Genomic DNA, 18,430 nt, shown 5'->3' with positions numbered 1-18,430 from the left:
CCTTGAAAAATCAGTCATCTCCCCTGGACCTCTCTGCTCTCTAGGACTATACCCCCACGGGATTCTTCCAAGCAGATCCCTAACCAGACCAAATTCTACTCTCTTGGTCAATCGCTTGACTTTTGAAATATTATTAACAAGTCACAGTTGAGCATTAGAGGTTATGACTTTTTTTTTGTTTTGTAGTCACAGAACTAGCTTTAAAACCAGTAAAAACATCCTGACACAAATGCAAGAAAAGCTAATTCTAGTGTTGCTTCCTACAGAGGAGGAATCAAAAAATCAACAGTTTCACACCTGTTTTCTAATCAGTCACAGTGTTCTCTACACAGAATATCAAACTTGTGAGCTTACGTGTATGTTGGCTCCCAAATACGTCTGAGTTTGTCAGATTTCACATTGCCATTACAGGAAAGCTGTAACAATTTCTGTACATAGTAAAAGATGGTAGATCGAAAGTTTGTTAGGGGCAGTTCTACTTCTCGAGTTGTTCCAAGACCTGAAACTTTCAAGGTAAGTGCTAGACGTGGTGAAGGCATGCACTCAACCTCTTCCAAGAGTTCCGAATGAGGTGTACCTGCATGTGAAAAATCATTTGAGAAGCCAATAATACAAAATACATTATGCATAACAAGTTGGCTTAAACATTAATGAAGCAGATCAATAAGGAAGTGTGAAGACTTCCTGCACACATGCCAAAGAGACGATACTGAGTTGTAAGTATGAACTATATCTGAGGGCTGTAACTGCAGCACTTTCTGTAAGCAAAGCTAACAGGAATTTCTGAAATCCCTATTGATCCTTCTGTTGTGGTAACATTCCCTTTAATATTATCACAGCACATCCATTCTTTTTTCATACACAGTATCTTTCTGTTGTATTGACTCTTTTCAGTTCATTAAAATCAAAAGCAGCTCGTTTCCACATAGGCTAAACCTATGAATTCCGTTCTGTAATGAACAGTGACTACAAGAGTGCTAAACAAGAATGATCTAAGGAGCAAGATCAGGTGCTCTGCTGCTGGCTGTAGCAATGACCCTCTCCAGTCAAAGCTGTTTTGAGTAGCTCAACACACAGATTATTCCCTGCAGGTGGAGCCAGATATAGCAAGAGATTTATTGCCAATTCAGGTTAAATTCATAAGTATACTGATTTTACACAGCACTTAATTTACTTTTCCCTCAATAATGCTTCGACCTGCAGAGGGAGATGAAACTCTCGTTTAAACAGAGAAAAGCCACAAAAGCATCTCATACTGGTTAATAGAAACAGGGTCCCCAGAGCCCAATAGGCCCTCAACAGTGAGTCCCCATCCTAAAGCCAGACCAAGCATCACAAATGCTTCGCCAACATACCTGGGGGAGGGATTTCTAGGTCAGTTGTCTGTTGAACATTAGTACGACCAGGTCTTGGGTCAAAAGCAGGAACCAGAGCAGAGAACTGACGTTTCAATACATAATCATCATCCCATGTTCTTCTACGGCCTCCTTTGGTTTCATACTCCTCCTCTTCCTAAAAAAAAAAAAAAAAAAAAAGGTTATTTTTTAGATTTTGTTAAATAGTTACTTTATCACAAATTTGAAAGTTAGTTAGGGAATACAGAAGTCAAGTAAATTAAAATTGACATAGAAGATATCAAATCTGGCACATAACAGTATTAGTTCCATTTAACTTCTTAAGCAGAAATCAAGAGAATTACCAAAACCACAGACATAAAGAAATCAACATAAATGGGCTAGCCTTGCAACAGCTGTATCTACAATTTCTGGAAAGAATGAAACTTTCCATGATGCACCAGACCATAGGGAAATACAATAGAAATACTGTAGATCAGTCAACTTGGTGGGGATGTTTTGAACTTTGGAATATCAAATAATCAATGGTGTCAAAATAAACACACTAATTTTTCTGAAAACAAGAAGTATTTTTTTGAAAGTGTATATATATATTGATATATAACGTATACACATTTTATTCAAAGATTAAATCAAATATCAAAATACTGGAACTATTATGCTGGGAAGAAAGCTAATTTTCAATAAAATTTAGCAAGTATTAATGGCTCATGACCTTTCTACAATGAGCTTTTAATCTGTTCAAGTCCTTATTGAGAAGAATTACATAGTAAATCAGAGGAAACAGGACTGGAACACAAGAGGAAAATTTTCTTTTCCAGATCTGATTCTTGCTGTGTAATCGTAAGCAAAGACTAATGTAACTATTTCTGCTTCTTCCCATGAACAACAATAGTTAAGTCCATTTAATCATTTCTGAAAAGTGATCAACAACCTACAAACTAAGGTTATTGTTTGGATTGTAGACTCACATAAGTACTACTGGCTTGTCCATTCCTAACTTCCTATCTTTGTGCAGAACGTGAAATAGTGAAGTATTTAGTAACGTACTTGAGTTTCTATTAAAAGCATAATCACAGTAGTTCAAAATGCTAAGTATTCTGGTTCAAATTAGTAAAAGTTTGCATATTAATTACAAGAGAGTTTCTATAATTCCATAAAGCAATAATTATGTTTATGTAATATACATTATAATTAGTGAATTTTTGTAATTTTTTCTCTTAGACCTTGCAATATCCATTCTGATCACTTAAATGGTGGTAGAAGGCCAAGCACTATTCATACCACTAAAGAACGACCAAATGAAAAGCCAGAACTCACAAAACCTGTGTGGACTAACCCCCTGGGGTTTTGGGGGTTTTTTTTGAGCTTGGTTTGGGGGTCGTGGTTTTGGTTTCCTTTTTTAGAAGAGATATTTCCTCTGGCATACTGAAATTATTATAGTTTGCTTCACACAGGCGTACAATTAAAGACATCATGAAACTGTATCATTACAAAATTCAGCAGCCTACTCCACAAAGTTATACCATGTCATCAGCCAGTGAACTAGTGATCCACCATTTCTACTGTCTGTCAACTTGTCCTCAGGCTAATTGTGTTAATTCTGACCTATAAGGTCTCAGGGTGTGCTGGTGTTCAAAACCACTTTTGTCTGGAATAAGTGTTGAAGGTAGCACAATCAAATTCATACAGAAAGCAGACTGCCCAGCTAGCTGTCCTATCAAGTGAGGCCTTGCAATTTTATCACACCCACCTGAAAGCATGATAAACCAGTTTTCGTAATACTCAAAATATACACGAGAATGGGGAAAAGTGAAAATTAACTGTCTGCATAAAGTAGTACTCAGTTTGCAGCCCTCGAAAAGTATAACATGTTTTAACTTTGGCATTTCATTTAGAGTCTTAATGGACAGGTACTCCAAACTAGTAGCCTGAAATCTAAACATATTTGTTTTAGTTAATGGAAAGATTATAGCTGGGACCCCATATTGCCAAAAAAAAATCTGTATATTTTTAATGCATCTGTTAGTCAATTAAGACACCATCTCTGCTAACTATACTGTACCATAACTTCCTCATATTCTTGATCTTCTTGGTTATCATCTTCATTTTCATCATCTTCTTCATCTGGCTCAGGTAGATCCTCATCATCATCTAATTCAGCCAACAGAGTACTGGCTCGGCAACTATCAAGAAAATCTATAATACATATATATATTTACATGCAGAACAACATCCAAGAATAACTTTTAAAGCAAAATTTTGAAAATTAAAGAACAGTAGCATTGGGAAGAGTGAAAAAACAAATCTCACTCAAACAAGAAAAAGAACACCAAAAAATTACTTATGGCATTATAACATTAAAAGCTGTGATAAAAGCATACACCTGACAAAGTTCAGGGGTCTAGTCAGTATTATAACTAAGGAGAGAAGCACTTAACAGATGTATAATTAAGAGCAATCAGCAAGAGTGATCAGTTTCTCATTTGCTTATATCAAACATTTTACAATCACACTTATTTTAAATTACAGAAGATCACAAAAAATGGTACACAAATGTATACTGTCTGATTCTATGCCTAAATAATTTAAAAAACTGGTTAGTGATGTAATTTCCACTAAGAACGTGTGACTTAGACCTCAAATTACAGGTAATGTAAGGAACATTTAAAATAACGTTTAGGAGCGATATTTTTAAAGATTCACTTGCTAAATAGTTTCTGTAACAAGAAGCTGAAGACAAAGTTCAATTTCACCCACCTAGTACTAAGACTTAAAAGCCAACCCCCCAAAACCAGAAAGGAAGTTCACAACAATCCAAGGTGGACTGGAATGAATCTTTCAACTTTTACATTTTTCTATAAGCATACAAACTACCTGTACCACCCAAACACCCTTTGAATTTTTACCAGTGTCCCAACAGAAACTTTAAGGTGACTATTTGCCCAGTTGTTTATGATATATTTTAAGACTTGTCGCCCAAGCAAAATATCAAATGAGACTGAATCATAAGAATAGAGGGAGATGGCATACACAGATATCTTAATCAACTGCCTCCAGATATTTCCGATATCCACTGAAATCACCAGATATTTTTCAAGCAATTTCCATAGGCAACAAAATAGAACACAATCTCAATCCAATCCAGTTTTAAATAAATTAAATGTCTTTTCCTTCAAGAACATCTCACAATTCAATAACCTTTACGTTAACAAGTATTTTCCCATATCTAGCCCAGGTTTTTCTTGACTTCATTTCATCAACTTGATTCCTAGTTATTATTAACCTAGTTAACTTAAATCTTCTTTCACAGTATTCATATCCTGCAAATAACTTCCATCCTAATGTCTGTTTCTAGCGTATAGTGCCCATGTAACCCTGGATTTTGTTCCTCACATCATATAATTCCATTGTCCATGGCATTTTTATTTCTGTGCCCTTTCCAATTACTATTATGGTATTGAGGTAACTGGAACCTCCTATATGATTTTAAGTGTGTAATGTGCCTAATGGCAGATGGTTTTCAATCACTAACACAAGGTAGCTCAGACTGAGCATGTAGCATACAACACAATAGGAAATAACATTTTGATTTTAATTAGAGGTTCATATGCAAACTACAGTAGGTATTAAACTTATTTGATTATGAAGAGATTAAATGCCTAAATAAACTATACTATAAATAATAATAAGCTGGGATAGGAACTACTGAAAATAGAGACCTGAAAACATAAGGAAATACTACTATGTTAACATTATTTTGCTTACTACCTTACAAAACTAGTAACATATGAACAGCTCAACTTTCAAATATTTTTCAGTAAATAAACTGCCACATGAGAAAATCATAACAATGGAAGAAAAGGAAAAATCATTAATGGGAAGTCTGCTTATGGTCATTTAAAAATGAAACTTACCATATAAAGAATATTCTGCCTCCTGACCTGTATCGCTCTCACTAGATGTTGATGTTAGGCTAGTAGTTAGAGTATTACTAAGCGACTGACCAACAGATAAAACTGTAGTTGCTGTAGCTACATTGCTGCTGCTAGTAACACTGGATGTAGACATGGTCACTGTTGATGTGGTACCAGTTGTAGTCAGATTAGGAAAACTTTGGGCACCCATAAGAGGAGAAGCTATAGATAAAGATATGGTAAGATAAAATAAATGATTTGATGACTTCAAGAGTACAACTTACATGCATGACTCCTGTGTTGAAAAATATATTTGGGGTTGAAAAATTATCAGATGTGTTATTTTACAATAAAGAATAACAGAATAAAGGGGAAGGGTTTCCCAGTGCAAAAGTGCACCCTACAATGCAGATGCCCACTTCTGAGCATATTCCCTTGCGTACATTTAAAACAAATAATTTTATTAAATAAATCCCCAAATCCCACTGTAAATCTGAAATTACTTGATTTTCAACATATGAAAAGTATTTCTGAAATCTATTACTCCAATAATGTGTCTCTATGTCTAAAATGTAATTTAACCTCTAAACGGCAATATAGTTAAAATTATACAGGGAAAACAGTTTAACTATATATAAATTAATTGAGAACAGAACATAATAAGACAAATGTGAAACTTGTGATTTTTGTGCATTTTTCTAAAGTTCTTAAAGCAGCTCTGACTTGTTATCTTTCACATAACTATAAGCACATATGTTCATGATGGGCAACAAGCCTAAGATGGCAGTACTGCAAAACATGTGACTTAATACCTTACTCATGTTGGATGATTTATATAAATCATTTTCAGAATAAGCATGCAACAACGAAGAATTTACCTTACTGCACATTCAAGTAAGTCACAGTAAATGCATTTTAGTTAACAACTGAAACAAGACTGATTTCACTGTAAACTCAACAGCAAGAATTTCAGGTAGTGTACATAACCGAGTAGAAATTACACCTATGTGCAACTACACATTTACATTACAATCTTCAAACACAGCAGATTAATCACATGTTTGCACGTGAAAATTTGAGGAGTCACCTATACGTAAATTTAAACCTTATGTTTTCCAATCTACTTTCTCTAAAATTTATCAAATGCAAGTTCTGCAGTTTTAAAGTAAACGTTTTCATTATTGCAGCTTATGTACACTAAGGCAATCCTTTCTTTAAATTAAAAATAATAATAATAATAATAAAATAAAATCAATCTAAATTCTGAATTTCAGACTATTATTATCAAGGTTTGCAAATGTTATTACCCTTGAAGGAGGATAGAATACAAAGATTCCTCCCCTGAGTGCACTTGGGAGCTTTAAGAAAAATACACGTTACTGATCCTTTTGTTTTGTTTTGTTTCCTCCTTAAGAACATAAGTAATAGTTTTAAAACAAAAATATGAAAATGCAAACAAAATATCAGCAAAGGTGACCCAAGGAAGTATAGTGCTTGAAATAATTTCTATGAGTGGGGAGCGAGAGCGCAAAATTTAAATTTAGAGTTGTTAGTAAGCATATGCTCATCTCTATGAAAGCATGGAAATTCTCCAGTCCAAAGGGGTTTTCTTTTGTTAAGAACTTGAAAGTAAGTTGTTCGATATTCATGTCTTCCACCCACTTCTAATTAATAACAGTAAACTCTCTGCTGTTATACTAAACAGAAAAGGCTATTAAGTGTCAGCATTCCATTTGCTCTGAATTCAAGAACAAATTGAAACTGGCTACCCTGGGCACCACTTAACTCCCGGCAAGTACTGATGTTTTCAAATGCAACCACTACAGCAAGTCCAGAAAGACTTGCATCACTAATCAGGATTTCAGACTTGACTTCTTGGGGTTTTATTGTGGTTTTGTTTGGTTGGTTGGTTCATTTTGTTGGGGGTTTTTTATTTGTTTTTGAGGGGGCAGTTGTTTGGTTGGGTTTGGGGTTTGTTTGGAGAGTAGGGGTGTTTTGTTTTTTTAAACATGTGCAAGCCAAATAAAACAAAAAAATTCCAAGCTTTTTGCACTGCTCTATTAGAACTTCAGTGAGATCACTCAAATTTAGTTTCTGATCTCTTTTTGGGGCATAAGTTCCCATTTACAGTTTCTACCTGTATAAAATGTATAAAACAAAATAATTCCTACATGAGGGATAATTTAAAAGTATGAATATATTTTAATATTAAATCCAATCTTCAATTTGCCACATTCTTATTTCCAACTTTAGCACTGTACGATAGCAAGCATTCATGGCATCTGTTAAACTTGCTGTTGAAGTATCTTACTATGTTTTTCAAAGGTGCTCTCTCTCTCTCCCCCAGCACAAAACTACTTCAGAACCACAGGCATTGACTATCTGCCTAAAACGGGATCAATTACCAGAAATCTTCCCTTGAGTATCTTATTTACATTTTTAATGCAGGCTGAAAATATTCCCCCTGCACCGGTATCACAATATGAATGTAAGCATACACAAAAAAAATCTCCCCAATAAAAAAGAAAACACTCATTATTAAAAAAAAAAGAAATGCTAAAAGCAAACACCACGTTTTTGAATAAGGAAGCATAGAAGTCCTAAAAAAACATGACAGCTTAACAAGGAACTGAGTGCTTCTTTCTGGCTTGGGTAATTTTACTTTTTCTAACTTGCCTACTTCATGAAATGCAGCTCTGTAGTTAAAATACTATTACTGTCACTGAACAAAATACCTAACAAGGCTGGCTGAGTAACAACTCTGATGGGAGTGTGCCGAAAATTCAGAAGAGTGAACTCACAAGCAGGTTTACAAACATGCACAGTATTAGAGTACATAAAGTTATTCAGCCTGACAGAATGCAGGCATCTACTAATTTCATCATACTGAAGTCAACTTTTTTTTTTCTTTCTTTCTACTGTGTTCTTAGTTCCTACACTCAGAGACTTCATAACATGTACAAACTGCCTTTCCTGAGGAAAATGTAAAAATAACAAAAAAGGGCACATATAAGGTGAGTATGCAAAATCTACACAGGTCAGAAAGCAAGAGTATCCTGCATTACCTACTGTTGCTAGTCTTCTAGCTCCTTGATCTCTCCCTAAACATGTAACAGACATCAAATTCAAATTATTTTCTATTTGATGGATACCACAGTGTAATCTGACATCACAGGGCAATGTAACACTTCCCAGCTGACACTAACTCTGTGAGCTCTTCATGAGTTCTACAGGTACACACGAGGTCAATGCTGCTCTAAGTTCATTTCTCTATCAGGCCAACAGAAGCAAAACTTCTTTAAGTCTAACGGAAGCCAAAGAAATAACAAAAGCTTCAACTAAAAGTAAAGATAGCTTACTTACTTGCAGTACTCATGACATTTCTTCCTAAAGTATTAGTATTGTTATCACTGCTACTTCGGCTTAAATTCATGTTGTTTGTGGCATTGGTACGTGCTATGTTTGCCACTCTTCGTACAAAGGACTCCAGGCTGGAAGTTTCTCGAGATGATAAGTTGGGAACGCTTGCGCTGGAGCTCATTGGTGCCCCAGCAGCCAACAAAGAACTGACTGAGAGTCTGTTACTTGCTGAAGAGCTTAGAGGTCGTTGGGAAGCTGCTTCTTTATTAGTCAGTTCAGAGACTGAGCTCACGTCAGGAGAGCTTACGCTAACAATTCCCATGGATATAGCACTGGACTCCCCAGGAGTACGTATTGAGTTATCAGGACCTAACTTCCTCTCTGCGTTTTCATTTCCCATGTCCGCTGTTAAGGTGCTGGTGCTTGCACTGGAAGATGACCCTACTTCAGCCTGAGGCACACTATCAGCGGAAGACAGAACAACAATTGGTTCATGGACGTCAGTGCCTGAAACTATATTTTGCTCCATTACACTTTCTGATCTCCGTTCCATTTTGGTCGAACCCAAGCTGATGTCGCTGCTACTGGCCACGCTACACACAGAACTGCTGCTTCCTTTTCTACTTGAGGAGCCTGCAGCAGCAGTCGTCTTGTCTGGACAGTTGTTTTTCACCAAGCTGCTCCATGACTGCGTTGTGCCTGAAACAGTGGATGAAACAGGTTTGGGTGATGCCGCTGAATCAGGGTCGTACCCTGGTGCAAGCTTGAGGTCAAACTTTCCTTCTGCGCCCATACGGTAAGAGTTAGAGCCACCAGCATCCCAGGTGACATCAATCCAGCCTAGAAAGGGACAGGAGTTTGTGAGATCCAGCAGAAAGCAGACAGGAGCGTGTCAGACAGTAGCTCCACAATGTGGGATCACCTTCTCATAAGGGCTGCACTTCTGAATTCATAAAATCACTAAATAAGCCTTAATGCCAATTAAAAAGGAAGTGTTTAAATCAAACGATTTGGTATTTTAAAATGTTGTCAACACTGAGGCAGCAAGCATGAAGTCTTTATCTTCAGGGTCTCAGAATCCAGCCAAAAGTAAAGTTTCCTACAGGAAGGAACCTGACCAACTAGGACCTCTCAAAAATTTATTATTAGATTCTCCACTAAGAGAAATGTAAATTAAAATGTATCACAATAACTTTATTAATAATCTGTCAAGAAATGCAACGTCCTTGCAAGGACATTCTATAATGCTTTTCTTTGTTGGATGCTTGTGGATAAGCAAGTTTACCCAACAGAAAACATGTTATGAAACTCATTAGTTTGGAATTTCTTATTCTTGCCCTATGAAGTGAAAGAATTAATTTACTGATACTCAGCTTTTTAGTTCAGTAATTTACACAGACTCCGGCATTTCTTATTCATAGGAAAAGTTCTACAGCATTCAGGTATGGACAACTTCAAGTAAGATTTCCGGATTGCAAAAAGAATACGTTTCATAGAATGAAACTTTATACTGTGATCAAAACAACACTGAAAAAAGATGCTACTCTCCAATTCCTTTATTAAATGATTATTTAGAGTACTGGTATTTTTTTAACAGTTAAACGTAATAAATCTGCAATAATGAGGGTAATATGCAAAATTTAGCTAATTAGGACAGAAATAGAGGCAACACAATTTATTTTTGCTTGTCTGAGTATGTACTACAATCTCAAGAGCCACCTAAAAAAATTCCTCCTAGTATTTCTTACAGTATATTAACTGTAACAAAACTTGGTGTCACTATTTTAATTGATACACAATTTCTTTAAAAATAACCCCCCTAAAGCTCAGTTATCTTCTGTAACTTCAGACAGAAATTCAAAACAAGATGTCAGGTCCATATGTACACACTTCTTTTTCTTTAATAAAATAGAAGAGAGCTGATTTGGAGCACAATATTATTTTTAGTAGTAGGTGCGCTTTTACCTTGTAACTATCCAAAAGTCATCACTTCCTAGACCGAAACAGAAGGTCACAGGCAATTTTCTATTTAGAAATACCACTCTGGAGGAAGAGTATTTAAAAATGGATAAAGTTTTCAGATATGGTAAGTAGACATGTCATCCCCCTATGAGCCGGTTTAGATCATGTTATTCTTGTATGATTTTATTCCACCTTCATGAGCTATATCTGAATAGCTTCATGTCACTAAACCTTTGAAGGGTAAAGTTGTGAAGCAAGTCTGAATTTTTTTCCCTTTCTATAGTTTATTTGCCTTCCTTATCAAATACAGAAAAAAAAAGTAGTTCCATACTGTAGTTAAACAGTATAATTTTTCCCCTTCATTAATATCTGAACAGGGTATTTTGTAAAAGTGTAACTAAACTGTTCTTGTTTTGCAAGTTCCTTTCCCTAATATATATTAATTACAAACAGTTTTCAATCTGCACAATTTTTTTAATATGTTATGTACTTGGAGTCCTCCATCATTACAGTCCTAAAACAACTCAAGATTTGTCTAAACTTGTGAATAATGACAAAAAAGTCAGCGGGATATGAATTTCAAAATTCTATTTGAAAGACAGCTGAGACAGGAACGAGTCTGCTGATACACGTTTCACATTGTTTGTCATCACCATTTGATAAATGAACCTCAATTTCAGCTATGCTTAAATGAGAAAGTTTTACTGGAACATAGTAACAAAAATACTGATTTAGTAGAATACTACTCACCAATAATACCTAAAGTCTTCAAAGTGAGAATGTAGCTATGGATACTGTTGCATCTGATAAGAACAATGTACAGATGATGGAAGAATTCCCTAGAAGCTACACTGCATGTCTTAAATAAGATTCAAAGCTTCAAAAGATTTTAAATATTGTACTTTGGACATTTCTCTGTGTTTGAGAGCTGACAACTCCATAAACTAGAAGAAATTTTAAAGCCTGGCTAAGAGCAAGCCTAGGAGTGGCTGAAGATGCTTCAGAAACAAGGCAAGTCTTACGTACCCCAAAATAGAGGGAAAGGGGGAAAAAGGCGGAAAGCATGTTCAGCTGACAAGATCATATCCTCTTCTGAAGCCTCTTCAGTATCTTAGCTTCCTGAGCACTGACTTCCCTGGCTGTTGCAGGTTTTTATTTTGCACAGTAAGTTAATTACTTTTCATGCTTTTAATTAAAAAATAACAACTTGATCCCACTGAAGCTAGCAAGGTAGGAAAGATACAGGATACAACAAAAGTAAAGAAAAATATTACAAATGCTAAGCTGGAAGAAATGAAGAAGGTAATTATAGATTTTGCAGGCCCAAAGCTTAATTAATCTGTTTGCATCCATCACCTTCAAATACTCTTTCTTCTTTGTAACAGATGTCTAAATAACAATTTGGTATTTTAATTAAGCCAAGCTCTACAAAAGTTTCATTTACAGCAAAAAATTTTTTTCATGCATTAAAAAGGAATTTCACAAATGGACCACAACAGTTGTAGTATGCGAGTTCCTTCTCCCCAAAACGTTGGAAGTTTTATCAACCTCAAGACACTACAAAGGAAACACTTTAATGCTACCCATTCCACATGAACTAATCATGGTACGGACATTTACAAATTCAGGCAGTTTGTGCTCACCGTTATGCAATTCTCCTGTAACAGTGCCTTCACCCTGTGGGCTTCCATCCTGATCTCTCCATTTCCAATCAATGCCTCTGATTACACGAGCTCCTGGAACCATATATTTCAACACCTGAGAACGGACCAGACGTCGTTGCCTTCGCAGATTTGCTTCAGCTTCTTTAGCGGCTTTTCCTACAAGAAATGTAAATCGAAATTAAAAGACTTAAGTATTGAATGGGGAGTAACTTTGAGCTTGCTTCTACACAAGTTCCACTGCAACAGGTAACCTGCTTTTTCACATTGATTTTTATATTGTAGTTCATGAACATTATAAGAGAACAAATACAATGTACGTGGTCTTTTTCTTACCCAGCTGATCTTCACATACTCCATTCACAGTGCCATAAAGTTCAAATCCAGACAAGGAGAGGTAGTGTGTTTGCCCACTGGCATTCTTTCCCATCTGTTTTATTCTAACATGTCTCCAACCCTGTTTCTCATCTTTTGGAGGATCTAAAGGCCACGTTGCTGTAGACCTTTAAATTTATTAGAAAGTGGGGGTGGGACAGAAAAAAAAAAAAGGCAAAACCAAATAAACCTTAATACCAAAGCAAACAAAACCATAATGCTGATCACATATGGATAAAAATCAGAAAACTTGCCAAGAATACAAGATACGTAAAATCTATTAACGCTAAGGACAAACTCTATATAGAGTGCTGATGTTACTATTTTCTCAGAAAAATATCAAATGCAAAATTTCAGTGATGGAAAAATACCATTATGTGAACCATATAGAGAACTTATGAATCACCTATTTTCCAGCCCACCCTTGATAATTTAATCACAGAATCACAGAATGTCAGAGGTTGGAAGGGACCTCAAAAGATCATCTAGTCCAACCCCTCGACCATTTCTTTATATAGTTACATTATTACACCTATAGTACACATTAAATTGATCTACAGCCAAGTACATTTTTAACTGATCTTGGTTTTATAAAAAGTGATAAAACAAACTGACATACCCTGGTTCATTGAGACTACAGTCATCAACATGAGTATACAAAGTAGTCCAGTTCTGTCCATCCTTAGATACTTGGAAAACCCAATTTCTGAGAGCAGATCGTCCATAACCTCGAGCATGGCGTAATGTGTAAGCTGATGGTATAACCCAAAGGCCAAGATCTATGGCAAACCAAGCATTCTTATCATCGTTAGTATGACAATTGAGAGCTGAACTGTCACGGCTTAGGATGTCTTCTAAACGGCCATAAGGCAGATTTCTTCCTTCTGAGGATGTAACCACTACTAACCCATAGGCTGCTGGATTTACCCACTCATATGCAGTTCTACATTAAAAAGAGAAATGTACTGTTCAATTATTACTTACATTAAAAAAACAAACAAGTATCAGTAACATTTGACATTTACTGCAAATTGTATTATTATAGCTGAATTTATTACAAACTAAAGTTATTAATACAATTGTAGATAATTAGATAACTTCAGAGATGTTCCAAACATCACTTTACTAGCAGTTAAAATAAATAAATAAATCAATCTAAAAACTAACAAAACCTCAGCAAACAAAATCAAAGACCCAAACTTCACCACCCCTTCATTTCTTAGGTAAGTATACAAACACTCAACATAACTTCAGAGATTCATATTTTTCTATTATTCGAGTAGAACAAAAAGAAATGTAATTATATTGATCAACAGTAAAAGCAAAGTACCTCCCACTTCTAAAAAAACTATATGATTGAAATACATATCATATGAAATGAAAAAATTATTTCATTTCATTATGAATTCTCTCTCCCTACCCCACAGATCACAGTTTATTGTATATGACTTCAAAAGACTTAGCTTTGAAGAAACTCACTTTGCATTTGTCCCAATCCAGTAAATAATTCCATTTTCATCAAAATCATGTTGATGTCTGAACACAAATGTTTGGCCTTCACGTAGTTTTCGTACAAAAACAAATGAAGCCCTATCAAAGTCGTACCATTGCTTTGCTACCTGCATATCAATGAAAAGAAATCAAATATTTAAGATGCAGAAAGCAACCACATTCCTGGTGAACTGCGTGTGTGGCAAGTTGCTCACCATTTTCAGGAGATACTGCTCCAGAGACTCAACAGTTGCCAATGGCTCCATCTTTAGCATTCTACCAGTTCGATCTATTAAAGATGTCTCTCCCGAGGCACGTTCCAAACGAAACCTCAAGCGCCTTGTTAATATCTGAAAGAGTAGCTAAACATTAATATAGACTTTTCTATTTAGGTTTTGTAATTTTAAGAAAAGCAAAATATTTCACTCCAACATGGTTTAGTGGCATACCAACCATTTTTGTTGTGTAACTTAAGCAAACTATATTCTAATTTAATGCTTTAAAAAGTAGTTTCCTTTTTTTCAATTAACCAAACAATTCTTTAATAGTCAATGTATAAGTCAATTACACATTCAAGCTAGTATCTTCTCAAGTGTCATGCATTTGCATAGCTTTTATTTCCAAATCTTGTAGACTAGCAAGCACAGTAACACAAAAACTGAAAATGTTTTTTCAAGATATTCAATAGCAACAGCGTTTTTGCAAGTTTCTGCAACTATTTTCTAATAATTTAACATTAAAACAGAAATATTCACACTTGATTGCCATCTTGCAAAATCCCAAACTGTGCTTTCAAATAGAAAAAATTAAGCCTGCACATAAACTGGATAAAAACAAGTAATATTTTAGTCAAATTGCAGCTTTCCTTGATAAGAAGCTGCTGATCCTGCACGTGCCTAGGTGTCTTGTGTTACCAAAAGAACACACAGCCCTAGAAGGGACCCTCTTAATTACAGCCCATTCCTAGTCATCACAAATAAACATGTCTTCGAATTGTCTTCAGCCAAATGCTTGTTCAAGTAGTAAGGGTACTTACTTACTAGGGGGCATATTCCCATATAAAGAGAACAATACTTGAAGACAAAAGAAAGAACAAACACATTGCCTCTTCAATCAAAATTTACTTTCACTTCACAGCATAAAAATGACAGCAGAGGAACACCCAAACATTTAGGTTAAGTGTTAAAGGAAACATATGCTAAAAAGTTTGTTGTTCTTTACCTAATTCTACCCACTTTTACAAGAATATGCTTCACACAGACTTAATGTGTGTAACTTTCCTTGAAATTCGCATAACATCCATTTGCATCTCTCTCAGTGCGACATATTGTTATCACTGTACATTTACCTGAAGATTATACGTAGATCCTGGTGTATCATACAAGTGGAGAGGTAGACGTTCGATAGATTCTAACACTGCTATCAATTTCCGAATTAATGCAACTGCTGGACGACTGTGAAAGGGAACAGTTACTATGTTACCACACTGCAAAGAGACAAAAAACTACAGTATCTGAGAGAATAGTACCTAGCTGTAGGAAATATCTCAGCACACTATTTCTACTGATCTCCTCTGTACTAGTCACATGATTACAGCACAGTAAGAACAATATTAATCTGCACAGTGATGAACAAAAGTCACCTTTCTATTTGTCAACATACGTACATTCCGTACAGTTGACTCTTACAGATAGAATTAATTCAGTAAAATTTTCAACCACTACCTCAATAGCAGATGCTGTCTTTTAAGACCAATTTTCTACTCCAGAGAAAGACAAATTGAAATGGAAAGAACAGTTCTGTCTTGAAATTATTTTAAACATCCCATACTGATTCACAGAGGCAAAGTTTTGTTTGGTTTTTACCTTTCATCATCTTCATTTTCACTGAATGCTGTTTTGAAAACGTTTATTCTCTCTACCAGTTGACTACAGTCTTGTTTCACATCTAAATCGACATTCTAAAATAAAAAAAGGATATATGTTACTTCTAATACAAAGCAATATATTTATTCTTTATACTGGCAAAAATATCTGTTTAGTCTCACTGAATTCCCTATTTAAAATGTGCATGTGAAAAGCTAAATGATATCAGCCATTAGAACTGACCAGTGTTGATTTAAAGATTCTTAATGGCTTATTTGAACTAAAGTCATCTATTGTGATAGCATATATTCAATAACTGGAGCAAGCCTGCCTGATTTTCATCTAGACGGGAAAAAGCCACATTTATAATAGTTTTTTTAAATTAAGGCACACGCCTACATTATGGGGTTTTTAGACATTTTTTCTTCAGAGATTTATGTTCTAGAAACTCACATTATTTAAAACTGTAAGCAACGATTGAACTAAGCCACTACTGCACATTTCATACGGAGAAATAGTATTCTCATCCTTCAACAGTACAATTAAGTTTTCCAGAGCAGTCTTCATTAAATCTCTCCAAGTATTTTCTCCCTCAATACACTGGAAGACAAAAAGACAATTATAGTGAAACAAAATAAGAGTTTTTCTACTTGCTTCATTTGAAAAATAATGTCCCAGTAAAGTACTAACTGGGAATTACATGCATTAACACCCCCCACATTTCAGACAGACATATTGTGACTTTCCTTTACGTCGTGACAGACTAGTCTGAACCGTATTATGTGATTTCGACTGACATCACACATTACAAACTAAAGGAGGTACACTTACCTGTCTGTTTGTATGAAGTTCCCATGCAGACTCTAACTGTGTTGCTATGTTCCTCAGTGTTACAACTACTCCTCGAGGCATGCTTTCAACAGCTTTAAAATGATCATCATATAAATCTCTTGCCATAGTGCGTACCTACAAAAGGATTTTGATAATCAGAAGTTGTAACTTACTTATTCTCCAAGATACCAGAAACTTGGTCATCTTTTTTTAAAGTTGTCCGTGACAGACACAAATAGGGAAGAATCAAAACCTATCAGACCTCATGAAATACAAAGGTTGTGAAAGGATAAATGTACAGGTGAAATAAATGGAAATAAATAGAATCTTACTGAAACTTACAGAAACTAAGCTTACCATCATATATTAAACTACAGCACAAACGTAGGAGAAGACAGGACTCTCAATCTGCAATTCTGTTTCTTTAGAACTGTATCATGGAGCTGGCAGTCTTTTCAGAGGTAAGATTAACGGGGTTTTATACAGTTTCTGAATGCTCTATTCACATTCCTTAAACAAATTCACACAAAAAGTCTGTGACCTTATACTAAGAATTACTTTTTCTCCAAAGTGTGGATCAGACAAGATACAGATTTGATAAAATAAGTTCTTATTTTTGCTATCATCACATGACCTACAATAATGTATTTCACAAGCTTTGGATCTACACAGTGCAACCTCAGGTGTGAAAGAGCACGGCCTTCCTTTTATCATTCCACCTATCCACAGTATTTTAATTTTCAATTTAGGGTCACATTTCCTCAGTTATAAGTGTCGTGACATGCTGCAGACTTTTGGTACAGAACCTATCAGCTGCACTGTTAGAAACTGCAGGAGGTCAAGAGCGAATATTAGCTTGAGCCCTTGGTGTCAGCTGGCCACAGATCGTAGTGTCAGTTTGTGCATTTTTTTAAAAAGAGTAATACTTCATTTCTCAGTTCCTCTTTTTTTCCCCTCAGTTTGAGAAGAGAAAGAAGAATTTCAGAGGTCTAAAATGAGGGGTTTACACATTTTGTTTCACTACCACAACTCTCACAATACAGACTGTTCACTTCCATCCCCCTACCTGTCACAACATCCAGCCTAATTTAGCTGAATGTAGTGAAGAGAAATAACATGTCTCCGACACAACTGTAGTATCAATCATAATGTCTTTTCTTTTTGCATTAAAAAAAAAGAAAAACCTACAGCATTTGAATATAGGTAAGGAGAATTTGATTTCCTTACATTTTTAAAATAAAATGCATTTTCCTCTAGAAGAGCACAGAGTTTACTAAGACTGTTGGATAAAAGCACCTGCAGAAGTGCTCTGTTCTGAGTGAAGTTTTCCCCTTCAAGCTTAGTACAAAAATTGTGTCTAGTTGAAATCAGAAAAGATTTTAATCCTCTAATAGGAAACTAAAACTTCATAAGCATGTTATAAAATAAACAAACTCAAATAAATTCTAAGTATAAAATTCACCAACCTTTTGCTTTGTCTTCTCCAGTTTAGATTTCAGCTTTCTTCCTCTTTTGCCTGTCCAGCCAGTCACAAATTCTGACCCTGCAACACATTTTCAGAAAAGTCACAATTTCTCACAGGTATGAAAAGCAAACAGAAAAACTACCTCATG

At 35.3% G+C, this 18,430-nt stretch overlaps 1 protein-coding gene across 4 annotated transcripts in view; it reads right to left on the bottom strand.

Moving 5' to 3' along the window:
• The window catches only part of HECTD1 (HECT domain E3 ubiquitin protein ligase 1), a 60,825-nt gene that overhangs the window by 12,019 nt on the left and 30,376 nt on the right, over positions 1 to 18,430 (bottom strand). For 3 of the 4 annotated variants that reach the window (XM_086462760.1, XM_086462761.1, XM_086462762.1), the window contains 15 exons: positions 18,284 to 18,360; positions 16,818 to 16,952; positions 16,440 to 16,586; positions 15,987 to 16,081; positions 15,470 to 15,575; positions 14,337 to 14,471; positions 14,110 to 14,249; positions 13,250 to 13,573; positions 12,592 to 12,758; positions 12,238 to 12,414; positions 8,636 to 9,472; positions 5,273 to 5,494; positions 3,421 to 3,554; positions 1,356 to 1,512; positions 355 to 577 (listed from right to left, as the gene is read on the bottom strand). In XM_086462760.1, coding sequence (XP_086318886.1) covers positions 355 to 577; positions 1,356 to 1,512; positions 3,421 to 3,554; positions 5,273 to 5,494; positions 8,636 to 9,472; positions 12,238 to 12,414; positions 12,592 to 12,758; positions 13,250 to 13,573; positions 14,110 to 14,249; positions 14,337 to 14,471; positions 15,470 to 15,575; positions 15,987 to 16,081; positions 16,440 to 16,586; positions 16,818 to 16,952; positions 18,284 to 18,360 — 3,076 coding nt within the window. Of the gene's footprint in view, positions 1 to 354; positions 578 to 1,355; positions 1,513 to 3,420; positions 3,555 to 5,272; positions 5,495 to 8,635; positions 9,473 to 12,237; positions 12,415 to 12,591; positions 12,759 to 13,249; positions 13,574 to 14,109; positions 14,250 to 14,336; positions 14,472 to 15,463; positions 15,576 to 15,986; positions 16,082 to 16,439; positions 16,587 to 16,817; positions 16,953 to 18,283; positions 18,361 to 18,430 lie in introns of all 4 variants that reach the window. The other variant, XM_086462763.1, reaches the window with a different exon arrangement.

Source organism: Leptosomus discolor, chromosome 3, assembly GCF_034619465.1.
Source record: "Leptosomus discolor isolate bLepDis1 chromosome 3, bLepDis1.hap2, whole genome shotgun sequence".
Classification (NCBI taxonomy): Eukaryota; Metazoa; Chordata; class Aves; order Leptosomiformes; family Leptosomidae; genus Leptosomus; species Leptosomus discolor.
This window is presented reverse-complemented; position numbering and strand designations above follow the sequence as displayed.